The sequence below is a fragment of the Pterocles gutturalis genome, unplaced genomic scaffold (genome assembly GCF_000699245.1).
Source record: "Pterocles gutturalis isolate BGI_N339 unplaced genomic scaffold, ASM69924v1 scaffold18287, whole genome shotgun sequence".
NCBI classification, from domain to species: domain Eukaryota; kingdom Metazoa; phylum Chordata; class Aves; order Pterocliformes; family Pteroclidae; genus Pterocles; species Pterocles gutturalis.
This window is the reverse complement of record NW_010110586.1, coordinates 41,902-66,358: the sequence shown is the minus strand read 5'-3', so window position 1 is coordinate 66,358 and position 24,457 is coordinate 41,902. Positions and strand designations below refer to the sequence as shown.

Genomic DNA, 24,457 nt, shown 5'->3' with positions numbered 1-24,457 from the left:
GGGGGACTCCACTAGATACAGGCCTCCAGTGCCATTCTGTGCATGTGCTCCAGCACCTCAATGTCTTTCTTGGGGTGAGGGCACCTAACTGAAACAAGGATAGGGGCACAATCCCTGCCCTAGTCCTGCTGGCCACACTACTTCAGATACAGGCCAGGATGCCGTTGGCCTTTTTGGCCACCCGGGCACACTGCTGGCTCGTGTTCAGCCAGCTATCAACCACCACCCCCAGGTCCTTTTCTGCCAGGCAGCTTTCCACCACTCTCTTCCGAGCCTGTAGCATTGCAGGTTGTTGTGACCCAAGAGCAGGACCTGGCCCTTGGCCTTGAATCTCATACAGTTGGGCTTGGCCCATCCATTCAGCCTCTGCAGAGCCTTTCTACCTTCAAGCACATCATTGCTTCCACCCAACTTGGTGTTATCTGTAAACATACTGAGAGTACACTCAATCCCCTCACCCAGATCATTGGTAAAGGTATTAAACAGTACTGGTCCCAGTACCGACCCCTGGGGAACACCACTTGTGACCAGCTGCCAACTGGATTTATATGCTAATAGTTCTATAAGTGAAAAATTAATTGAGTTGTAGTGTATTTAGTTGGTGTAAATGAAGTTCACCAAACATAGTTTGATGCAACTTTTCATTTCTTCAGGAGCACATGGAACACATGTGGCTAGTATTGCAGCTGGATATTTTCCAGAAGAACCAGAACGAAATGGTGTGGCTCCTGGAGCTCAGATTCTTGCAATCAAGATTGGCGATACAAGACTAAGTACAATGGAAACGGGCACTGGTCTAATAAGAGCTGTGGGTATTTCACTAAGTAAACAATTAATCTCAGCAGTGTGACTTAATTGTAGAATATTGTGGAACACTTTCTGCTCTACTTGCTTATAGGCCATGTTTTTATGGTTCTAGAATATTTCCAACTGAAAAAAAAAACCCAACAAACCAAACACCACCCCCACCCCCCCCCAAAAAAAATCCAAAACAAATGAAAGAAAAATAACCTAACAAAAAGCCCCACAAAACCAGCCAGAATATATGTTAAAACATATCTTAAGACTAATGTTTTAATATAAAACAAGATGTTTGTTGCATAGAGCATTTACAGGGTTTTTCAAACTGATAGAATTGCAGGGTGTCTGGCTAGCTTGACACGTGAGCTAAGTTACTTGTATGCTTATTTAAAGTTCCTTATTCTGTGTTGTGAGTGGATTTTTTTTGTCATTACTTAGATAACCACAGCCTACTTAAATAAATGTAGAGACCAGTATCTACCCTGTGGCTGAATTTATGTTGACTCTGTTTCTTTACAGTGAGGAAAAATATCATTCCTCTTTAATGATGAAAGGCCCAAGGCCTGCTCCATTTAGTGAATTAATGCAGAAAAAATTTGTACGAGAAAAGGAACTGAAAATAGAAATTTATATTTATGGTCCATATCATATCTTGCTACAGCAACGTGAATGTGTAGTAATGTGTTTGTGACTTTTTGAACTTTAACCAAACTGCACAAGAAAGGAGAATTACATATTGTTGAGGACAGACGTTTGAGACAATACTAATGATGTCTGCAGTTTTCTCTTAGTGTAACGTCTTAATTTACAGCTTGGAACATGGCAAAAATAAAACTGTTCAGGGAGGTGGGGTTTTTTACTTGATTGTTCACTGGGAAAATACCATGTAAATAACCGATTGCAGTACATTAAATCATTTTCTTTTGTAGAGTCATATTTATCCCTTTTTCTTAGATCTGTAGCAGATCAGTTTAGGCAGATGTTTTTTGCCATTCCTTAAGTGACTTATTCTGTGACTAGCATATATTTTGGGTTTTATTTTTACTTTATCAGATGATAGAAGCAATAAAATACAAATGTGATCTTGTCAACTATAGCTATGGAGAGGCAACACATTGGCCAAATTCTGGGTGAGTACTACTGTGGTTAATATAAAGTATTTTAATATCACAGAAGTGGAGTTAGATTTGTCAACCTTTGTGTAAATGAACTGTCAGTAAGAATGAATTGGCCAGGCCCAAATGATTCATATACATTAAACTGTTGCAGTTTATGTTTTTAACTCTCTTTGAAAGTTAAGTAAACCTATTAGAAGTGCTGTTGATTTATAATACAAAGAATAATTTAGAATACTAATTTTTTTTTTTTAGTTGGAATGCCACAGAATCTGTGGGTTTTTTTCTGAAGAGCTAATATTGGTGCCTAACTGTTATTCCTTTCTAAAACCAGAAGATATTTTTTTGTGGTCAGCTTCTGTACTGGAGCCGCCTCTGCTAGGTGTGGGAAGCAGGCTGCATAGCATTCCTTGTCCTGGGACTGGTCACAGAGATTCTGCTAAAAATGGGAGCTTTACCCTGTGGGAAGAATGCAATAGTGTTGATTAAATGACTTTTTTTCTCTTACATCAGGAGAATTTGTGAAGTAATTAATGAAGCAGTATGGAAACACAATGTAATCTATGTTTCAAGTGCAGGAAATAATGGCCCCTGCCTTTCTACAGTAGGATGTCCAGGCGGAACTACATCTAGTGTAATAGGTAAATATTTTGTTTTGAAAAAAAATTTTGACAGTATTCAGCTTCTGTCTTTTCAAACTTCGTACTTGTGTTACGTGTTTGTGATCACCAGTTGATTGTTGAACTACTAAAAAATATCAAAGACTACTCGGCTAGAAGATTAATTCTGAGGGAGGCACTTGCTGTATGCTTAGGTATAAAAATTTAGATTGTTATCTTCTTACAATTCAAGACCTTACTTATGTAGAAAACAGAGGTAGGAGGTGGATGGTCTTGATTTTATGTGCCTTTTCTAAAATTTGCAAAATAAATCTTTATGGTCTGACTCTTTGAAGATTCCAAAATTATTTTTTGAACTGTAACCATCTGAGCACACCACTCAGACAGTTGTCAGTTGCTGCTGACAATGTAACTTGTAAAACATCTAAGCAAGTTGGATTCTAATTAATCTTCTAGAAAGTCTTGTAATGCATTCTGAATTGTCAGAACCATAGTTTGAGATTATCTGTCTTCATCAGATACTCTGATTTCTATTTGTAGTGAAACAGAGCTTTTTATTTTGGATATAAAATAATCCCATGATGTGCCCTAGACAAGTCCTTCTAGGGGAAGGATTCTTTCAGCTGTAGTGCCACTTCTGTGAAAGTCTGTTACTGGCATAAGAATTGGCTTTTCTGGTAGGCTAGTGTATGGTTTTGATATTTCAGTGAAAGATTGAGATATAAGACTTACGCCTAAATACTAGATATTTTGCTGACTTCCCTAGTCTTAATTTTTATATAAATACTTCGATGCCCCATTGCTGTACTAAACAAGACGCTTGTTGAATCTCAGAATTGTCATGCAGGGAGACTAGCACTTAGACTTGAGTTTGAGAGACACTATTTCAGGACAGCTAGTAGAATTAATGTTGATAACTTTCTAAAAGGTAATCTGCAATTACTCCACCACTGGGACTTGGGCTGGAACTGGAACTATTAAGGTCTTTTCACATCTGCATTGGCTTTGCTCTTATAATGCATCTACTCTGTCAATTCAGCATATTTGTTGTATCACTCTGGAGACTGGGTGGTCATTCACTCTGTATGAAAAGTAGCTTGCTCCTTGTCGTCCATCTGGAGTGAACCAGATAGGGTTTTTATGTTGTTTTTTGAGGGTAAAGCAACATACAGTTGCCAAATTGTCTTAGCTCACACAGACAGTATGGACGTGGACCTTGCCCCACTTATTTGTCAGCTTGGAATGGTAGTTTTCTATCATGCTGACAGTGCTTGTGCCATAAAGAAAACGGAGTGTAAACTTCAGAATAGGTACACAACATGGATGCAACATACATCCTTGACATCATGTTCTAAAGTACAGCTTTAGCAGGCTTTGACATAGTCGTTTACATGCTCTGGGCACTTTGATATACAGAAAAATAATGACTGTCTCAATGCTGTGTTTGAGCTGTGTGGAAGTGGCCATCTGTTCCAGGTGGTACAGCTGTGAGCCATGTGAACATGCACCAATTCACACAGATTGGTTTGAGGTATGGTTGGTGTAGTTTGTAACAGTGTAAACACAACCAGAGGTGCAGGAGAGAGTGGAGACATGTAAAAGTGATCTGTTTTGAAAGAAATGTAGAAGGTGAACACATTCTATTCCAGTTGAATAAAAATTAAGCTTTGAGCTTTACATAATATTTCAATATATGACGATTAGCATTGTTACTGCATAGCATGCAGCTTCACACTTGCTTTGTGAAAATATCTGGATTTAATGAGATGGAAGATGTGTGCTTCCATTTTTAAATGTAAAGAAAAATTCTTAGTGAATTTAAAACACAAATATTTTATTTTTGCTTTTAGTAAAAGTTCATTGCTTGAGTGTTTTTTTTACAGGTGTTGGTGCCTATGTATCACCTGACATGATGGTTGCTGAATACTCTTTAAGAGAAAAACTGCCAGCAAATCAATATACTTGGTCATCCAGGGGGCCTAGGTAGGTTACACTAAAAGAAAAAATTCATTGCTTTAGGGTCCAGATTATGTAATTCAAAATCTAAAAATTGTTCATTAATACCAGAATAAAAGTATTTCTTTCCCATGGGAAGAGCATAGGTAGCCTGCTGTTCTTGGAAAACCTTTGTCTGTTGGGCTCCGGAACTCCTGGGAAAGACCACTGAACTGCCTCAGCACAACCTGTACATTTCAGGAAAGTGTATTGGATGAGTGCAAACCTATTCAGAGATGATATAAGTTGCTGAAACTTTGTTTGGAAATTTGTTCTTTTTCTGAAATTTATTTTTTCAGAGGATCTTTTTCCATAACATTTACTTCATTAGGTTGGTGTGGTGAAGCTAACTGTTCTGTTAGTGTTGAAGATTACAAGAAATACTGTTACTGCAATGGTGTTAATTCTGGCTTTGGTGACATTGCCATAATGGCACAACTTACTCAAGGGTTTTGATCGAGTCCGGTAGAGGTGCGAGTAGGCAGAAAAAAATGCTTTTCCACCTCACCTTATAGAAACTTAAAGATCTATAGAAGGAGATTTAGGGTAAATGAAAGCTTCAATTTTTATTTCATGTCTCAGAAGCATTTTATGTGGTAGCCAAAAGAAGGAAAGAATAGCATCTCTTCCTAAGTTCTTGCTTGTGGTTAGACTTTGGAATTGTTCTTGTGAGTCATGGTGTTACTGTATACTGTCTTTTGTAGTTGAGCCTACAGTATTATTGAGTGAAAAAGGTTGGTCCTTGGTTTATTTGCTGGTTGCATAGCAAATGCTTGCCTATTAGCATTGGTCTTCAAAGTTAACTGTCATGGTGTTTGTACGTTTACAGGCAAGGATGTTGTTCCAAGAACCTTATTATGTAGAATTGTTTAGGGAAAAGAGAAGCGTGGTCTCTGCCTTCAACTGACAAAGGAAGAAAGAGTTGTAATTAATATCGATATACATGCACACACATACATAGATACAAAAACTACATTTTGTATGCTTTGTCACTTTACATTGTAAAATAGTCAGGATGAGCGTATGTCTGCTGAAAGGCCCAAATCTGGCCAAAGAAGGAGTCCCCTTGTGTAGGTGACTGGAGAGTTTCTAAAGCTTTGCTCGAGCAGACTTGGGGTAGGGGATCAGTCTGACTGATGAAGCACTAGAGGGTTTCAGGCAGATACACTGTTTGGCTAGAAATGTCACAATATAGAACCTGTTTTTTGTATAGGGCTGTCATAAAATCTGTCCAGATGTTATATTACGGTATCGTACTGAGAGTACTCTGATTTGAGACAGATTTTAGACATATGAAGTGGTTAGCATGGGATATAAATACCTTAAAATACCCTGCCTCTCCACAGAACTTAATAGATTAGACACAGTTTTGTCCTTATGTAGGTGGTGCGATTTTTGTCTATCCAGAGCAAGGAAGATGTAGTATATCTGGCTCATACGGCTGAAAAGTAGATGCTGCTTTAACTGTGCCATAGGTACCCCCTCCATTCTTGAATATTCTTGGACAAGAAAGAAAGGTGGCTTAGGCCCTGCTGATCCTGATCTGCCTCTTCGCATTCCTTTTTTCTGTCTTGTCCCCTTGCATTTCCTTGTCTCAGGTTCTAACCTGTAATTCAGAATTTGACCTGGTAGTGAAGTGACAACATGCAAAATTAGAGATCTGGGTTTTGGATATTTTCTAGTCTTCTTCTCCCTTTTACTATTTTTCTTTAAAATTAGTAACTGTTAAACAGGCTATGTAGAATACTAATTTATATGTTGAAGTGTTTAATAAGTTTGATTTTGTGCATTTTCTAATTCAAATCCCAGAAGATATTCTGATGACTAAACTGAAGCCTGGTATAGAGTATTGAAGGAGTGAAAGTTTAGAAAGCTTTCATTGTAAAGCAGGCATAGCTGATGATTATTGTGACATTTTCTTGAGTGTAATGGGTTAATGGACTTAGTGAAGTAATATGCTTGGGAATGTTCCCTAAAGCTGAAATTATCTTTTTAAGTGCATGGATAACTTCAAGATAAATTGTGCAGAAAGAAATGTGTGGTTTTCAATCATTCTGTTTTTAACACTAGCACTGATGGAGCCCTTGGAGTAAGTATCAGTGCCCCAGGAGGTGCTATTGCTTCTGTTCCAAACTGGACTCTGCGGGGAACACAACTCATGAATGGCACGTCCATGTCTTCTCCCAATGCATGCGGAGGCATTGCATTAGTATTGTCAGGTAATGTTCTACAATGTTAAATATAGATGCATCATCAAAGAGATTAGACACTTTTTCCTCTTAAAGTTCTGTTACTTACGAATTTTTTGTTGTATCCAATAATACCCTTATTTTTAATTTCAGGACTTAAAGCTAATGATATTCATTACACTGTTCATTCTGTCAGAAGAGCTTTAGAAAATACTGCAGTGAAAGCGGAAAACATAGAAGTATTTGCACAAGGACATGGTATTATTCAGGTACTTGCTAGCAAAAAAAACCCAACATAATATAAATAACTGCCAGGGGAAAACTAACCCCCCAAAAAAGAGCAGGTTTTTACATGATTCTTGATTCTCAGATCCGATTGAGGGAGAAGAGTGGAATGTAGTGGGAGGGACGGAAGAATGAGATGATTGTTTCAGCTTTAGCATGCAGTTACCGTGGAATAAACTAGAGATATTCTTAGACTGCTTGAAAAGATATGTGGACATAACAGTGGGATGTGGATTTTTATCACCCGCATGTGGATTTGGATGCCTAAATTCTATCTTAATGTCCAAAAATGTTTTTATGCTGTTGTCAGAGAGAGCTGACCTTGTTCTGTGCAGACAAAAGCTGGAACTGTATGTTCTGGGCAGTGAAAATACAGAAATACCCATGCTGGTTCACCAAGCAGTACAGCTGCAGTTCTGCAATGACTTTGCTCAGGGCCTGCACTGAAAAGTCTGAGTGTTCATTATATCCTGTGGACTTCTAAGTAGCTTGGAAATCTGGGATGTGATCCTTTGTATGATGAAAGCATAGTGAATGACTCCTTATGAATAAGCTTAGGTTCTTGAAGAGCTGCTGCTGTTTTTTGTCTGCAGTCACTCCCATCCTAGACAAATAGAGGTGCTGAGGTTTTGCTCTCATGCTTAAAGGTGCTAGATATTAAATGCTTAGCCCTAAACTCACATTCTGGAGATGCTGGAACCTAGTAGGTAAAGTCTGCTAAGCATGTCTCTAACACAGAGTTTGATAGAGAAGGCAACAATGGTGATAGCCATATCAAATAAAAAAAATTGGCACAGAAAAATGAAATGCACCAGTCACATCTCATGATTTAGAAGTCTGTGATTGAAGCAGGTATTAAAACAGGTTGCTAAAACTCTGATCTTGGAGACAGAGGCTTTTGTGTGTCTGCTTGTCTCAAAGGAGAGTGCCCTAATCTCCACTGGTGAAGGCATCTCACTGTGAAGTAAAGAGAGTGTACAGTTTTTGACGTCAGGAGAATAGAAAGCAAGATAGAAGGGTGTTTTTTTAAACAAAAAGGTGAACTTTTCTATACTATGTATCATGTAAAGTGCAATCAATGGTTTACTTCACTGTTTGCTGTGCTTGCTGAACACTTCAGAAGATAATATGCATAAATTACTCTTAAGTTGAAATTTTTAATTTAAGAACATGTTCTTTCTAACAGGTTGATAAAGCCTATGACTACCTCATTCAGAATTCGTCATTCACAAGTAACATAGGCTTTACAGTTACTGTTGGCAGCAACCGTGGAATCTACCTCAGAGATCCTGCCCGGATAGCTGCACCTTCTGATCATGGGGTTGGCATAGAACCTGTCTTTCCTGAGAATACAGGTAAGAAAGAGCTTGGGGGGCGTGGGCGGGAATAAAGTGTAAACTTTAAACAAAAAAGCTGTGATAATAAGGAGTGATAGGAATCTGTACCGTAAAAGGAGCAAGTGCAATTCTGAATGGTAAATGAAGGCATGTAGCTGAACAACTTTTCCCATCTAACCTCAGAGTTATAACTTCAGCAGTTCCATGTTTTGGGGGAGTCTATTGCTTCCTCTCATGGAAAAAAGGAGTCTGTCTTTGTTCTGAAGAATTTTAAAGGGAAGTTGTGGGACTAGGGAAAAATACAGAAAAAATAATCAAGTATCCCCAATGTTTCATGAAACTGTAGGTCTTCAGGGTTTTTGTTGTAGATAACTCTTGAGAAAGAATGATTACTGTTTTAAATGTGAAAGAAGGTACCCAGAAATTAGTTTCTCAGTTATTTAAAGGCTATAAATTCTAGATTTGGATTTTATCTTAGTTTCCACAACCTAGAGAAAAATCTTAGTTTAACAGACTAGACTTGCATTCAAGTAGGTAATAATGGATAAACATAAATATATCTAAAGGCAATACAGGAGTTGATGGAGATTTTAATTACTTATTAACAGTGTATAAGTTACTTGTGCAAATCAAAACAAGGTTTGACATCTTTTCTCAGTGAGCTGTTTTGCCCTGCTTTATTAAATACAAATTGGAACTCATTGAGAGACTGAATTGCATTGTATTAAAAAAAATTATCCATGTGAGAGCTTGTTACTGAGATTAATCCCTTTCCTAAAATTAGTGATTCCCAAGAGGGTTGGCATGTGACAAATGAGTGAGTTTATTTAGGGGAAGAAAGGGTATGAATCAAGACAGGTTACTGACTCAGAATAACTTAGTTGTTTGACAGGTTACATTGCAATTGGTGCTTTTTAAATTTGCCATATGACACTGAGAAACAAAATAATCAAATGATAGACTCTTCAGGAAGCAAGCGATCTGAAAACGTAGTTAGACATTTGTAATGGATGACTGGCTTGTAGCCTGGTGTGTCCCTACTACCTGTCTAATAGTTATTTCTGTGCTGTGTCTGGTGTCTTCAACAAGACTGAGTTTGAGAAACTTTAGTAAGAGATTAAGGGAGGCTGATCTGCTCAGTCTGTGTGAAGTTCTCTTTGAGATTTTATTGTTTCTCATGTACCTACAAGGGAATTACATCTGATAATAGAGTGCTCTTTTCTCTGCTTAACAAAGATGTAATGAAATGTCTGAAAATTAAGCTAAGGTTAATTAGGACTAGAAAATGTGGAATTATTTTTTTTCAAAGTGCCAATAATATTTAGAGCAGGAGAAAGCTGATTTTTAATCACTAAAAAAAATTCAGCTAGGGTTGGGTGTTTTTCTGCGAGCTGTGCTTTAACCCATAGCTTTTTTGTCATGGAAGCTACTTAGCAAAATTGGCTAAATTGGCTGTTTGCAAGGTTGGACTAGATTATCATAGTAATTTTTCAGTAGGCTTTACCTCTTGCTTAGGTTGCTCTGTAATGTAATTTGCATAACCCTCAATCAATGTAATTGCTTTTTATTATATTTCTCTGCATTAGGCAAGACTGTGTATCTATACAATAAAGTTTATACCTGCTTCCAGACTCTGTTGTGGGTAACTGTTGCTTACTAGCCTACCTTTAACTTTGTCAGGTTTGACTGTTTCAAGGGGGAAAATTTGAAAGCTGGGTAGAAGCTTTAGTTTACCATACACTGCTGCTATTCTATTTTTCTCAAGCTAGAAGAAATAATATAGAACACTGTCCTTGGTGGATAATCTGCGATCCAGGGGCCTTAACTAATTGGTTCCTATTACATTTTATTGATGCGTACATCTTAATGGCAAGTATGGTGTTATAGTAGAATATGAGCACATATTTATGTTATTGAACTGGTTTTTAAAATTTGTTTCTTAACAGAAAACACTGAAAGAATATCTCTCCAGCTTCATTTAGCTTTAACTTCAAATGCATCGTGGGTCCAGTGTCCTAGTCATTTAGAGCTTATGAACCAGTGTCGACACATAAATATTCGAGTGGATCCACGTGGCCTGAGAGAAGGACTACATTATACAGAGGTATTGAATTATTGGTGTTCTAAGCAAGATTGTCTACCCTTTCCTTTCCGTGTGGTCTCTCTCAACTTGTTATAGAAGTAATTTTTAAGGAAATAAAAGCTGTGTGCTGTACAGACCACGAAATACTGCCACACTCCATTTCACTATGCAAGCTGAATACATGGTTCAGCAATAGTTATACTGTACAATGTTGTATAGCACATGCCAAGGGGACTTTGAGTATCTTTGTTTAAAAAATAAAAGCGTATAGAAAATAGAAACCAAATAAGTAACCATTCATTCATGCTTTTTCCTCTGGATATATTTTCACCTTGGTCTGTCTGACTTAGTCCTGTATTATTATTGAGGACAGAGATTTGTGGTTTTGAGATCTTAAATATTTCTCTCTTTCTGTGGTGGCTTAAGGACTGGCCTAGCTTTTGTGGTGTTGCCAAGTCTTATATGGACTGAAGATTTTGCTTTACCTTGAGGAGATTCAAAATACTCTGCAAATAGTTTAATGTTGTCTTCTATAATTTCTTGTTTACTAAAGATTTTAAGTGGCTGTATTTTATTTTGTTAGGTGTGTGGATACGACATAGCAATGCCTAATGCAGGCCCTCTGTTCAGAGTTCCAATAACTGTTGTTATACCAACAAGGTCAGTAAACCCAGGCTTCATTTGCACTTCTTAAGTTATGTTAGTTTTCTGTAGCTACTTTACTTGTCATTTATTTCACCACCTTTTTTCTCTGGGAGTTCTTGAACTTACTGCAAACTTGATAAGGGAGCAGAAACCCGACAAGATTCTTGCAGCAAGCTTATACAGATGTGGCTTTTTTGTAGTTTTGGTCCTGGCAGTGAGAAGGCAGTGTGTTCTGGTGGGCTTAGCCACAGTGGCAGCATCTTCCTGGTGCATCAGAATACAGATGACTTCTGGCTTGTTGACCAAAGTATCAATCAATATTGTAGGTGTAGGTGTAGGTCAACTGGAGTTTTTCTTCATTTCTAACTGGTGCACTAGAGTATATAAAGGCAGGGGGCCATTATTTGGCAGGTGAATGTTGGGATACGCTTCCATCATTACTTTAATACAGCTAATTTAGAGTTTTAGTAGTGTGCCCATCATTGGTTCAGACGTATGACTTCAGTGATATTGATAAGGAAGGAGAGTATTTTATTATACCTATTCAGTGGTTTTTTCCCTCTCCCTACTCTGAAAGGGAAAAAAAAAGTAACTTTTCTCTAATTCATTCATAGAAATATTGCTTCTTACATACCTTAGCTCACTTTAGTGGAAAGTCACTCAGCCAGCAAAAACGAATCCACTGAAAACTAGGATTCTTTGACACTTGTGTTTAAGTGCAGTAACTTCAGAGAGGTGGGGAGGTGTAGGGGAACGAGAAGATGCTGAATTAGGATTTGACTTCTGGGACATAAAGCTTTTTCCCTTAAGAGACCGGAAGAAGAAGGCCTTGCCTTTAAGCAAAATGGAAAAGGAGGTGATGGAGGACCTGACACAGCCGGAAAGAGAACCAATTGGAATGTAAAAAAGGGAACGAATCTGCTAGAAAGTAGTGTGTTGTTTTTAGTTAATAGCCAATAAAAAGTTCCGTAGATGACGTGTTCACGGTACTAAAAGACTATAAAAGTAGTTGTAAAAGAGCAATAAAGTGATTCTTCTTCACCACCTGCCGGAGTTCGCTCTTTGATCCCACCACAATGACATTGTCTATATAATGTGGTGGAGCTGATGTTTTAAATCTTTCAGATACATTATGCTGTCAGATTCTCTACTAGTATGGATTAAAATCATTGGTGCTAGGGACTAAATATCCTCATTGGACACTTTTTTTTGAGAGTATTTTTGCATTTAAAAATACTTTAAAAAAAAAAGAAAAGGCTTCACAGCTTGTTTGATTACTGTTTGTGTTTTCTTTTTGAAATGCAGAGTAGATGAATCATCAAGCTATGACCTGACGTATGCAGATGTTCATTTTAAACCTGGTCAAATCCGAAGGCACTTCATTGATGTTCCACAGGGAGCTACCTGGGCTGGTAAGGAAAATGACCATATTCATTAAATTGAAAAATTGCATCTGTCACACTTGACAAATCATTTTGAGTTCTGCCTGAATAAGAACTGAAGGATTTGACCCATGAATATGTAAAATATTTATTTGATTTTTAAGCTCTTAGAGAAGTGATTTTGAGTTATTTCATGGTTTCTGGTATAGTAGAATCCTGATTCTTAGTCTTCTAGAAACCAGCAAATACAATCTGAAGTGATTGGCCGTAACTGGCAACCTACCATGTCTGAGGTTTGCCTAGGTTTTAAGGTGTATGGATGTAGTGCTGAAACATATCTTCACTGAAGAAAATGCTATTTTCATAATGGGCAAGTAGCTCATAATTCCGCAAGGAGGAAAAAAAGGTTTGTTTTTTTTTTTTTTTCTCCTCTCCATGTGTGAGATTGCTGAATAATAATCCTTTCAAGAATCTTTCATTTAGACTGAAGTTGGTGATAAGATTCTTAATTTGGAATTCAGCAGCTTTCTGTCCTGTACATATTATACATCTGTACTGTCTGATTAATTTTCACCATTTGATTGAGTCATGTTTCTCTTAGCTGATCTCTGAATTTAGATAGTTTTCCTTAATCTGAAAGGGTCTTTGTAAATAACTGATATATAAATATTATTCACATGTTGGAGCTACTTGGGGTATTGCATAACTTCTTAAATTACAAATTACTTGTGAAACTAGTGTTTTTCTGGTGAATCTCATCTATCCTTCTAAAATTCTTGTCTCTTGAAACTAAACTTAATTTTCTTCTTTAATCTAGAAGTGACAGTATGTTCATGTTCAGCTGATGTGACTGCAAAGTTTGTGCTTCATGCTGTTCAACTAGTGAAACAAAAAGCATACAGAAGTCATGAGTTCTACAAATTTTTATCCATACCAGAAAAAGGATCAGTGACTGAGGCATTTCCTGTCTTAGTAAGTTGCCTTAGGGTGGCATGGGGGAAGACAGAAAAAGTAATATTTCAGTGCAGTATAACATAACTCATTCTGGATTTTTTTTTCTGAAAAACACCAAACCCCAAAAGTCATACGTTCATTACAGTAGTGAATGTATCTGGTTTTCAGTTTTGAAAAGATCTGTAACAGCTTGCTAGTGTTTCTTAATTATCTGATGACACCCTTATAATACATGTTAATCTCTTCAATTTTTTGGTACTTGTTTATACAAACCAGTTTGCTTCCCTTTGAAGTAGGGGCTATGACTTGTAGGATGGATGTAGTTCAGCATATTTTGCCTTTAGTGCTTAATGTGGTAATCTGGGGCATCTCCTTGATGTTGAAGCCAGGTGATAGCTGACTGGCTTACATTCATACTGCTTAGATACAGCAGACTTAGCTTGAATGATGCTAGCTCAAGAGTCCAAAACAGAACCTGGGAGTGAGCTAACAGTTCAGGGTGTGGATGATAGAGTCCACTCCTCAAGTTTGTCCCTGCCTTGCTTAATTTTAGTTGTATAGCTCTAAAGCCTAAGACTGGTTATGATTTCTGTGCTATTCATTCCCTTACCCTCTGTGAAAATGTGAGGTTGGGGACCCTAAGCTAAGTTTGTCACCCTGACACATTGTGCATATTATAATGTTAGTTTAAAAAACCAAAACAAAACCAAACAACAACAACAACAAAACCCCCAAACCTCCCAAGCTTCATGTCATCTTTTTCGGGCAGAGAGTGGGATCTCTCTTTCTGATACACATTTTCTAGGGCGCACATATTAAACTTATCTAGGAACTAACCTGGCTGCCTAGTTTGAAGGATAGGAAAGGAAGTAGTAACATTTAAAAGCTGTATCTCTCTCTGACAGGTGTACTCCTGGCACTCTTTGTTTTGATGTGGTCATCAGTCGTCCTATTTTATTGGAGCTGTCTTTTGTTTTCTAGGCCAAGTATAATGTCTTAATTGGTACTGTACAAACCTATACAGTTGGAGTAAACTGGACATAACAGGATCTTTTTTGAGCTATACGCCAATTTTGGGGGGCTTGGGATGAGGGAAGCTGGGGTGACCAGAAGGGGGAGATGGGAGCTTGAGTCTAACTTTGTGCTTTTATTACCCAGGCTGGAAAAACCGTTGAATTTTGTGTTGCTCGTTGGTGGGCAAGCCTTAGTGATGTTAGCGTGAATTACACGATTTCTTTCCATGGTATACTTTGTGCCACTCCTCAGCTAAACATGGTAAGTTTTTCAGAGTGTTTATTTTTAATTATTCTGAAGTCCTATGGTATCTCAGAATAAAAAAGGCTTTTCTTCATTCTTACCTGGATTTAGAAAGACTGAGATGTTCATGTTTGCTCTTAAAAATAGGTAAATAGGAGTTCAGTCCCATAAAATGTCCATTACCATCATTTATACTGTGCGGGTTATTATGCCTTTTCGCTATAAATTGGTAGAGGAAAAAAAAATAGAAAGGAAAAAACAAACAAACAAAACCCCAAAAATCACCGAACCCAAGACCAATAGAAAATAGACTACCATTGCTAAAAACCAATACTCTGAATACCATTTTCAGAATAAAATGTCATTAAAATTTATATTGTTCAGTGTTTTATTGAGATGTGCCGATTCGCTTGCGATTGGTCGTTTAGGCCAGTTAAAGGCACAGTGGATGAGCAGCGTTGTGATTCCTAAGGCTCTGTGATACTAAAGGATTGAAAAAGTTGCTAAAAACATGAGTATAGTAATATTTACAGTACTTTGGTTTGCTCCTGTGTTCTTTGCTGTCCTGTGCAACCTGGCTTAGCTTGACTTGACTTTACCTCCCTCAGGAGAGAGCTCTCTTTGAGAGCTGAGATGGCAATACCTACATGAAGCAGCACCGTACTAATTTGTCCTTGCTCCTGCCTTTTCTTCAGCTAAGGGCCAGAGCAAATTATAGCTGTCCCATGGGTGAATTTGGGTGTATTCAAGCTCTAAGAGCTGAATAAATGGAGAAAAAAAGAGTGGGGTGCATTTTGCTAAGGTATCAGGTGTTGAACCAGTAGAGCAGGAAAAGAAAGAGCTGGTGGTGTGCACAGCAGCTCCCTCCACACTAGCAGGATTACATCAACTGAATAATGGAGAGTTAAAAATGGGATAATAACATTTTGTCTTTCCTTCTTGTGCGCCTGTAGCTTTCATAAAATAAAGTTTAATGGTGCTGATACACTGGTGGCTTTGTCCTGGGATCCTGCTAGAAAAAAAGTTTTTGAATGGTTTTGCCCGTCACTAGCCTGTCTATGTAGTATTGTTTCTTTTTCAGAAAGTTAAACTATTCTGTAATAATAATCCAAAGCAGAAGTGCCATAAAATACTTGTTTTGAGATTCTATATAAATAATATTTGTATTTATTTTAATTACATTTTCAAAGGAAATAATCTCAAATGCACAAATAAAAGCCAGCTCTGCCCAGAGTGTGACTTGTACAGTTCTGTACAAAGTATTTAAATTATTAAGGGGAAAAAAAAATAAGACTTTAGCTCCAATTGCTGAAGTTTTGCAAGTCCCAGTATATCTGCTGTTGTAAAACAGAGATGAGCTTGTGACGCTTTGAAGCTCATGCAGTATTACTTCTTATAGTAAATACAGCTTGTGTTGTGTCTTTGAGGGACATATCAGATGGTTCACATCTGATGTTGGAAGTACACAGAAACATAATTGTTATATACTCTTTCTTTAGCATGCTTCAGAAGGCATCGTACGGTTTGATGTTCAGTCCCTGTTGAAGTATGAAGATATTGCTCCATGCATAAATCTGAAAAGCTGGGTTCAAACACTAAGGTAGAGTTTCTGGGGAACTATGTTGGGAAAGTGGGAAAACTATTCGTATGTAGTTAAAATGGTAACAAGTTAACAGTGAAATTTAGGATGACAATATTCTTGTCAAATATTAAGAAGGTTTGGAAGCATCAATTAATAAAATTTCTCACACTACTCTTTTTTTATTCCTTTTAACTTCAACAAAATCTGAAAATTATGGTGGCTTCTTCCATACAAATTTTTTTCTTGAAGCTAATTTCTTTAAAAAAATTACAAAAATATTCCATTACTTTCAAAGGAGACATTTGGAGCTAAAAGGCACTTTAATATCTTAAGGAACAAAGTGTAGAGTTATTTAGTGCTATTGTTTGTTGTTTAGGGGTTTTTTTTACGCAGGTGCTTCAGATCCTGCCTGATTTTGGCCTGGGAAGACTGTCTTCTCTCTCTTGCTTGATTGGAAGTGTTTTTGTAGGGTCTGGTGGAATTTTGCTTGGAAAATTGTGTTTATCTTGTTGTCAGTTTGGCACATGCTGATTTGGAAGAAATGGGAATTATTTTTTTTTGTTGGAAAATTCTTAACTGGTCCAGCAATTACTGAAGTTGGTCACTTCAGGAGGAGAAAGAAATGCTATAGAGTTCAAGCAGTACTTCTAAGACATGGGCCAGACAATTTCACAGTGCTCAGTAATCTAAAGTTTTCCATTATTTGGGCCTCTCAGTGAAGACCGTGGGCTCCATCTGTGGCTTTTAGATACTTGCAACTGGAATTGGGGTCACTAGGAGTTTATTGTTTAATGAACATGCCACCTAATGTTAGATTCAGAAATACACAATTTGATATGCCTTAAATAAGGAAATAAAACAGTCCCCTAATAAGTCTTTGCCTCATTCTTAGTTTGTAAAATGGAGGTGCTGCTATATTTGAGGCACTCATCTGACAGTAAATGAACTGTAGTTGAGTAAACTAATGAGAAATATTTATGTATTTAAATTAAGGCATAAATAGTGTCTCTTGAATGAAGTAATGATTCATAATGCAGAGGGGAAAAAAGTACCGAGTGGCTTCTCATTCAGTTTCTTGAGTTTCAAATGCTTGGAAACAGAGTGAGTATAAGGGAAATGTATCATGTGTGGTATTACTCAGTTCTTAAGTCTTCTGTCAGCAGTCTATCTGGTATCTGCCAGACTAGGAAACCTGGGTTAAATGGATCTGTGGTCTGACCCAGCACAGATATTTTACTGGGTGACTAGTCTGTGCTCTTGGCAATGAAAGAGCTTGACAGAATCTTACAGAAAAAAAAAATTTGGTAATGGAATTAAAGGTTGTCAGAATGAATGAATGAAATGTAAACTTAAATGTTGCCAGGCCACTCTCATTCTGCTATTCTTTATTTCCAAAGCTCTTATTTTCCTGTATCATTATTATTTAGCCTGTATTCTTTGATGCTTAACATCTAAAATGTTTGTGCTGCTCTGAACAACAGCTTGTCCTAACTGTATCGGAGTTAACATACACTATGTTAACATTCTTCTGTGTTACTACTCCTGATTTTTGCGAGGTCTCTCACAGGTTCTCCTCTCATATAACCTTCTATAACAAATAGTTATCAGGTATTTGTTCTGTCCTCTAGTTACTGTGCCATTAGTCTTTCAATCTGTGAATAAAAGTGCCGATTCCAGCACAGATACTAGAAATGTCAAGTAACCTGATTTTTTCTTTCCTAATCCTGAAGTCTATTAGTTTTCCTTTTTTTAAATTTTTTAATGGCCTTTAATTTTAAGTATTTAGACGTGCTTGCTAAGTGCTGTTAGCTTCTTTCTTTGACAGTTTCTGTAACATCACTAAACCTTGTTTTTGAACTGACATTCATGTTATCTGAGGAGTTTATGCTGCCTGGATAGTTATAACATTTTTAAGATATGTTACTGCGTGTGCCAGATCCAGTTGTACCTCAGAGTATGCTTCTGCTTAAGCAAGAGAAATTTTTATAGAGGATACATGTTTCTTAAGAGTAACTTCTGTTTTTTGTTGTCTAACTGCAGACCAGTGAGTGCAAAAATAAAACCTTTGGGCTCCAGAGATATTTTACCAAATAATCGTCAACTGTATGAGATGATCTTGACCTATAACTTCCATCAGGTACGGGTTAAGGATGGTTGTTTTTTTAAAAGCCCTCTAATAAATACAGCATATTTTCTAAGACTAGATTTTAACTTTAACTAGATTTTAACTTTAACTAGCTTTCTGTCAGAAAAGAGATTTAGATTCGTACTGTCTTCTGTCAAAATTCTGATTTGATTCTCTTTAGAAGCTGCTGTTGCTTGAAATGGGCTCTAGTTCCAGCATCTTTGAATATGTGTGTAAGAATTGTACTTGTTTTATTCAAGAGTGGATTAAATGTTTTGACTTTTCTTTTAATAGCCTAAGAGTGGAGAAGTAACTCCAAGCTGTCCACTTCTTTGTGAATTGTTGTACGAATCTGAATTTGATAGTCAACTGTGGATTATTTTTGACCAGAACAAAAGACAAATGGGTTCAGGAGATGCCTATCCACACCAGGTACAGAGTAATATAATTATTTTACCTTCTGTTTTCTGCACAGTGTGAAAATTTTCATTCATTTTCACCTCCCAAGCCTGCTGGTTAGCTCCTAACATTTCCTGATGCATAGGTATAATGTTCATACATCTTCACAATAAGGCAGATTCAGTGGTGATATATGTGTATGAAAAAAGTAGTGACAAGTTTGTTTCCATGAAATAGAATGTTATGATTTTTTTTTCCTCTTCCAAGGACAGAGAAAGAGTTATGGTGTGTTTTATTTCTGCAAAAAGCTGCTAACTTCTGATTTCCTGTGATTTTGACTAGTGCTTCTCAAGAAGTTAATTCAAGTTCTTGTTGTCTTTATGTTTGGGTTTTTTTAGTTATGATACCTTGAACTTTTCTACTAAGGTGGAATGGAGCCATTACTTTTTCTGTAGTCTGACTTGTCTGTTGATAGATCAGAGGCTTCTATATCCATGACAGCTGTCTTCTGTGCTGCTGATGTCTTTAAACAGCCTTTTAAATGCTGTAGCTTGGTTTACTTCCTGTTGCTGTCTTTCAGAGGGAGTTTTTTTGCACAAGACTTGTAGATATTGTACCCTCTCTTGGAATCTCTTTCTGCTGGAGCAGACTGTGTGTCTGGATCATACGGTATAGGGAGGGAGAGTAAAAGAAGAAAAAAAAGCATAAGAAACATTTTCCATACTTTTTCGTTTTACCAATCCAAAATCACAGTCGAACAGCATCAATGTAATGTTTATTTTGATAGATTGATCATTCTGGAAGTGTCCGAAGATTCACTTTAAAGCATGTATTTTGAATCTTATAAATTAATTTCAGAAATTGCATTATTTAAACTTACTTTTCTTAACCTGCATTTTTAAGGTGCTATAAAATCTAAAAATCACTAGAATAGTCTGTTACTTACACCTGATGGACCACTGCACTGTCAATCTCTGATCCTGTGCATCATAGAACAATTCTGAAGCAATTCAGACTTGCTTAAACCAGGAAGAAATACCAACAGGAAGGGTGACTCCCTAACCCAGAAGAGGGAGATTCTGAGAGCAGGGTAGTTCTGAGTTATTGTCCCTTTCTGCTTAGGGCTGCCTTCTGTGTTACAGCAGCAGCAGCAAAAAGGAAACTTAGCATGCTACTGCTCAAGACATCCACATGATGTACTTTTAGGTTGATAGAAATGAAACAATGTTTCCTAAACTAAGAACTTGAGAGTCTGAGGGCGGAATTTTTTTTCTTGGGTGTTGGTGGGGGAGGGGGGGGTGGTTTGGGGTTTTTATTAATAAATGGAGATGATGTTTTCTGAATATTCTTAACTGAATACTTAAGCTCAGGGCAAGGAGTATGTCGGCTCTTTAAGTTTCAGCCTTAAATCTCACAAGCATGCTCTGTCCTTTGATGTGAAAGCTAGTACAATGTTTGAGACAGTAGAAGATACCCTGTGATCTAAACCACAGAGCACCCAAAGTTACATAGTAAACTGAGAGCGTATCAAAGCAAACCTGGAAGAGGTTTTGACCTGAAAGTTTATCAAGAATTCTGATTTTTGAGTAGTTAATGCAGTGTTAGAATAAGAACAAATGATGTCAGCTTATTTTGTAGTCTGAAAACTTAATTTTTTTTCAGTCAATGCAAAATGTGTTTTGGCTGCTATCAAGTCTTGAAAGCACACTTCAGGAGATTCTAAAACTAAGCAATCTAATGTATTTTAAATGGCTAAAGCTTGATGGATCAAGAACAACATGACAGTCTTATTTCAGGGTTTCTTTGTGCATGGTGAAATATTTAATCGTGACATTTATGAGAACTTCTTTCTTTCAGTATTCTGTGAAACTGGAAAAAGGAGATTACACTATTCGGTTACAAATTCGTCATGAACAGAACAGTGAGCTGGATCGCATCAAAGACCTTCCATTTATTGTTTCTCACAGGTTGTCTAGTACCTTAAGCTTAGATATTTATGAAAACCATAGCCTTGCTCTCTTAGGGAAGAAGAAATCCAACAGTTTGACACTACCACCAAAACACAGTCAGCCATTCTTTGTTACATCTCTGCCTGATGACAAGTAAGTCACTGAAGTCCTGTTTTTCTCATCTATATTAACCAGCTGCCTCTGCACCTAACTAGGATGATACTGTGATAGTGTCTACCTGTGTAGCCTTAGTAATTCCTCTTGTGTTGCTCTTCACTGTTTAGGCTCTTTACTGTAGTCCCTATGGAACATTAACGAACCTAGTTTTAACACTGAACTTTCTTTCTTTGAATAGAATACCTAAAGGAGCAGGACCAGGATGTTATCTTGCAGGAGCTCTCACACTGTCTAAAACAGAACTTGGAAAGAAAGCTGTGAGTATTTGAAATGGATGACGGCTTCTTTCTCTGAAACTGTTGAAGCAAGTAAATGGCATGCCAAGAAGTGCTGTATTTCATGACTTCAGGACTTTAAACAACACTAGGCTTAGTAACAGAACACATTTTAGAAGCAGTTGTTTCATTATAAAGTCAGAGCGACTTCTAAGTAGTTCTATTTTTATTTTCATTTTATAATTTCAAATCAATTGAATTTTCTAAATTTTGAATTGTAATGCTTTTGCTCTGAATCGTTGTATTTGTAGAAGCAACTGCTTTTTTGTTTGTGGAGCCTTTAAGAGTGATAAGCCTAGCTTAGTATAATTTTAAAATGAAAAATATGTGCATATATATTGTGGGGTTTGCTTGTTGGTTCTCTAAGAAACAGCTGTGCTCTTCCTTGCATGCATACAATTTTCAGCAAAAATATGTGCTTTCTTAACACCTACATGTTACTGTTACAAAGTCGTAGGAATTTTGTTGACTCAAATGCATAAGCAGACAAATGCATAAGCAGATATTCTTACATGCTGCACACTTATGTTGCCAACCACTGATATGACTGTATGCTCCAACAGAATGATGTAAGATCTGTGTATGTGATGCTAGAAAAAAGCTGTAAGGTTTTTTTTTGCTTATAATGCAGCATCCTGTTAAAACTAGTTTCTAACTTGTATGAATCTGTAGTGCAACACTGATCATAGTAACCAGATCACTCTTCTGTGTATCTGGTGCTAAGGTATTTAGAACATTCCCTTAGCTATTTTTAAATAGGTGGCAAAGTTGAGAAAAATTTGAATCAATCCTGGTGATTGTTAGTGTTTAGCGGTAGTTCATCTGTGTCCATATATCACTAGATGTGGCTGAACAATATGTATAAAACTAGAGTATGTTTTCATAGAAAATAAGTTTCTGTGAGTAGGTGATTACATACCTTTAGATCTTGTTGAGCAGAAAAGTTTAGTTCATTCAGTCTGATTTGGTTGTAGGTAGTACTTTTGGGGCAGATTGCATATAACTGCAGGTTAGATAATGTCTGTCAGGAGGCTTTATGTATCAGTGAGGAAAAACCCAGTAACTAAGAACTCTGAAATACTAAGTTTTGTATTTCTGTGCGATTCCTGCAAGGTTGCAAGTATACTTTTATGAAATACATGGTAAATCCATTACAGTAGTGTAGTTTAGTTTTCCTAACTTGAATTCTGCACTTTCTTGAACTTTTGGTTGTAATTCTTGTCTGTCTTATTTTAAAATCAGACTAAGTGGTTATATACAGTGATTGGAAGTAGGAGGTAGCTAGGGATTGCCTATCAAATTTCATGTGATGAAGAATACTTAAGAGCTTACATGAAGAGAAACTCTAGCTGAGGTGTGTCTCATGTCATAGTCTGAGGCATTACTGTTACGATCGTATTTCACTGGAAAAAGCATGGTATCAAATAATGACAGATACTTTCTGCTGCCTTTAGTAAACCTCAGTATGTACCAGGAGACAAAAAGGAGGACTGTGCAGCAAAGTTTTCTCTAGGTCAGAAAGTGGATGCAGTGTGAGGGAAAATGTATCTAATTTCTGTATATTTATTATGAAATAGAACAATGCCACTAAACAATCAAAATCTAAAATCTACACTTTTGAGGCTGAATTTCTGTAATTTATTAATTTAAGCTAAGTGATTAACAACACTTGCTTGTCTTACAGGAATAACAGACTGTATACACAATAATGCATTGTTTTCTTAATTTTAAAAACCTGAAAGAGCATGCTTTAAGAGCATGTTTAATCATTGATTTGACTCTTGAGAAGTTTAAAAATCTGTAGGTTGAAAATATAACCATAATTGTACAGAGAAGGTGTCTCCATCCTATGTGGTGTGTACATGTTTTCTTACACAATGTTATTCTAACTCCCAGGGGCAGTCTGCAGCAAAGCGACAAGGAAAATTTAAAAAGGTACTGAATGTTAGTTTTTGAAAAAGATATACTTAAGTCTTTTTGCATATGGCTTAAAGAATTTGTCTACCAGTATTGGTTTTAATTTGTCTTCCTCACCTACCTCCTTAGTCCTGAGTTTTTTACTTCACCATCTTAAGTTCATCTACTGGTAGAATGACAAAACACTACTGAGAGGGACATGAGCATCTGGGTACTTCTGGATTAAGTGCTGTAAAAATGCAAGTGATGATTAGTGGTCTGTAATTTTTCTTTTTATGAAATACTCGAGAATCTTCAGTGTTTGTGGTCAAGGTTTTCTGTGGCAAGTGTTTCTGCCTATTCTATTCTGTCTGCAAACTGAGAATTGAATACAACCTAAAACTTTGATGTAGAATTGAATATCTAACTGTATACCAAGTCTACTGAATTGAGAGCTGGCTTCATTATAGTCGTAAAAAACATACTGTAGCAAGCATTTTTTTCTTAGGAGGGATGGACTTGATTGAAAAGTGTCTCAGTTCATGATTCTATTCAAATGGAATATAACTCATCATCAGCTAGAGTTTATACAATGATGTAGCAAGTAGTAGAATTTACAGAAAGAATTTTGGAACATGTATAAGATATTTCGGGTAGGGAGTGAGTGACTTTTAACGTAGCAGTGTTCAATATTGTGCTTTCTCATATTTTTACGGTAGGTAATACAATATTCTGCCAACAGTTAAGAGACTGAAACAGTCTTTATAAAAAAAGCAAAAAAACTATTTTAATAGGCTACCTTTATAAGGCTACTGTTTTTTTTTTCTTGTTTTGTTCTTAAGTTGTAAGGCTATTTATATTCTTTTTGGATTCTGGAGTGACACGCAAATTAGTCAGGATTCTTGTTAGAAATAAGGCATGAGGATCATGAATAACGCAGTTTATTGCCATAATCTGTTATTTTGTTCACAGTGAGCTGGTAGCTGTGTCTGCTAATTTACTCTGGTCTTGCTGTAAAAACTGTGTGGGGATGTGATTAGGCTTTACAAGAAGGACTTTAATGTGCACTGGTACAACTTTGTTTCTGAAAATTATTCAGACCACTGTTAGAAACCTGATTTAAAACCCCATAGGAATGCGCGGCTCCCTGATGAATGGGGTATAAAATCTTCACTAAGTGAATTTCTAACAAGGGAGTTAAACTCTAAGCATAATTTAACTTGCATAACAAAACCAATTAAACAGATCCAAGAGGTTACATGTTCTGTATTTTTCTTTTGCTTTTAGAACAGATAACTGAGATTGGAGTAGTATACCCACCCAAGCTAAAATAAAAACTGTTCTTGATACTTCCACCTATTAATCATAAGAGGCATCGGTGTGCTAGCAGC

General features: G+C 36.8%; 1 protein-coding gene across 1 annotated transcript in view; it reads left to right on the top strand.

Annotated features, from left to right (window-relative positions):
• The first annotated feature begins 607 nt into the window (after positions 1-607).
• Positions 608-24,457, top strand: part of TPP2 (tripeptidyl peptidase II) — a 41,873-nt gene continuing 18,023 nt past the window's right edge. The window contains exons 1-18 of the mRNA XM_010073447.1: positions 608-808; positions 1,855-1,931; positions 2,430-2,557; positions 4,420-4,519; positions 6,602-6,750; positions 6,874-6,989; positions 8,192-8,360; positions 10,289-10,446; positions 11,009-11,085; positions 12,376-12,482; positions 13,270-13,424; positions 14,565-14,681; positions 16,163-16,263; positions 18,286-18,382; positions 18,665-18,802; positions 20,627-20,871; positions 21,074-21,152; positions 23,067-23,105. Coding sequence (XP_010071749.1) covers positions 608-808; positions 1,855-1,931; positions 2,430-2,557; positions 4,420-4,519; positions 6,602-6,750; positions 6,874-6,989; positions 8,192-8,360; positions 10,289-10,446; positions 11,009-11,085; positions 12,376-12,482; positions 13,270-13,424; positions 14,565-14,681; positions 16,163-16,263; positions 18,286-18,382; positions 18,665-18,802; positions 20,627-20,871; positions 21,074-21,152; positions 23,067-23,105 — 2,253 coding nt within the window. The remainder of the gene's footprint in view (positions 809-1,854; positions 1,932-2,429; positions 2,558-4,419; positions 4,520-6,601; positions 6,751-6,873; positions 6,990-8,191; positions 8,361-10,288; positions 10,447-11,008; positions 11,086-12,375; positions 12,483-13,269; positions 13,425-14,564; positions 14,682-16,162; positions 16,264-18,285; positions 18,383-18,664; positions 18,803-20,626; positions 20,872-21,073; positions 21,153-23,066; positions 23,106-24,457) is intronic.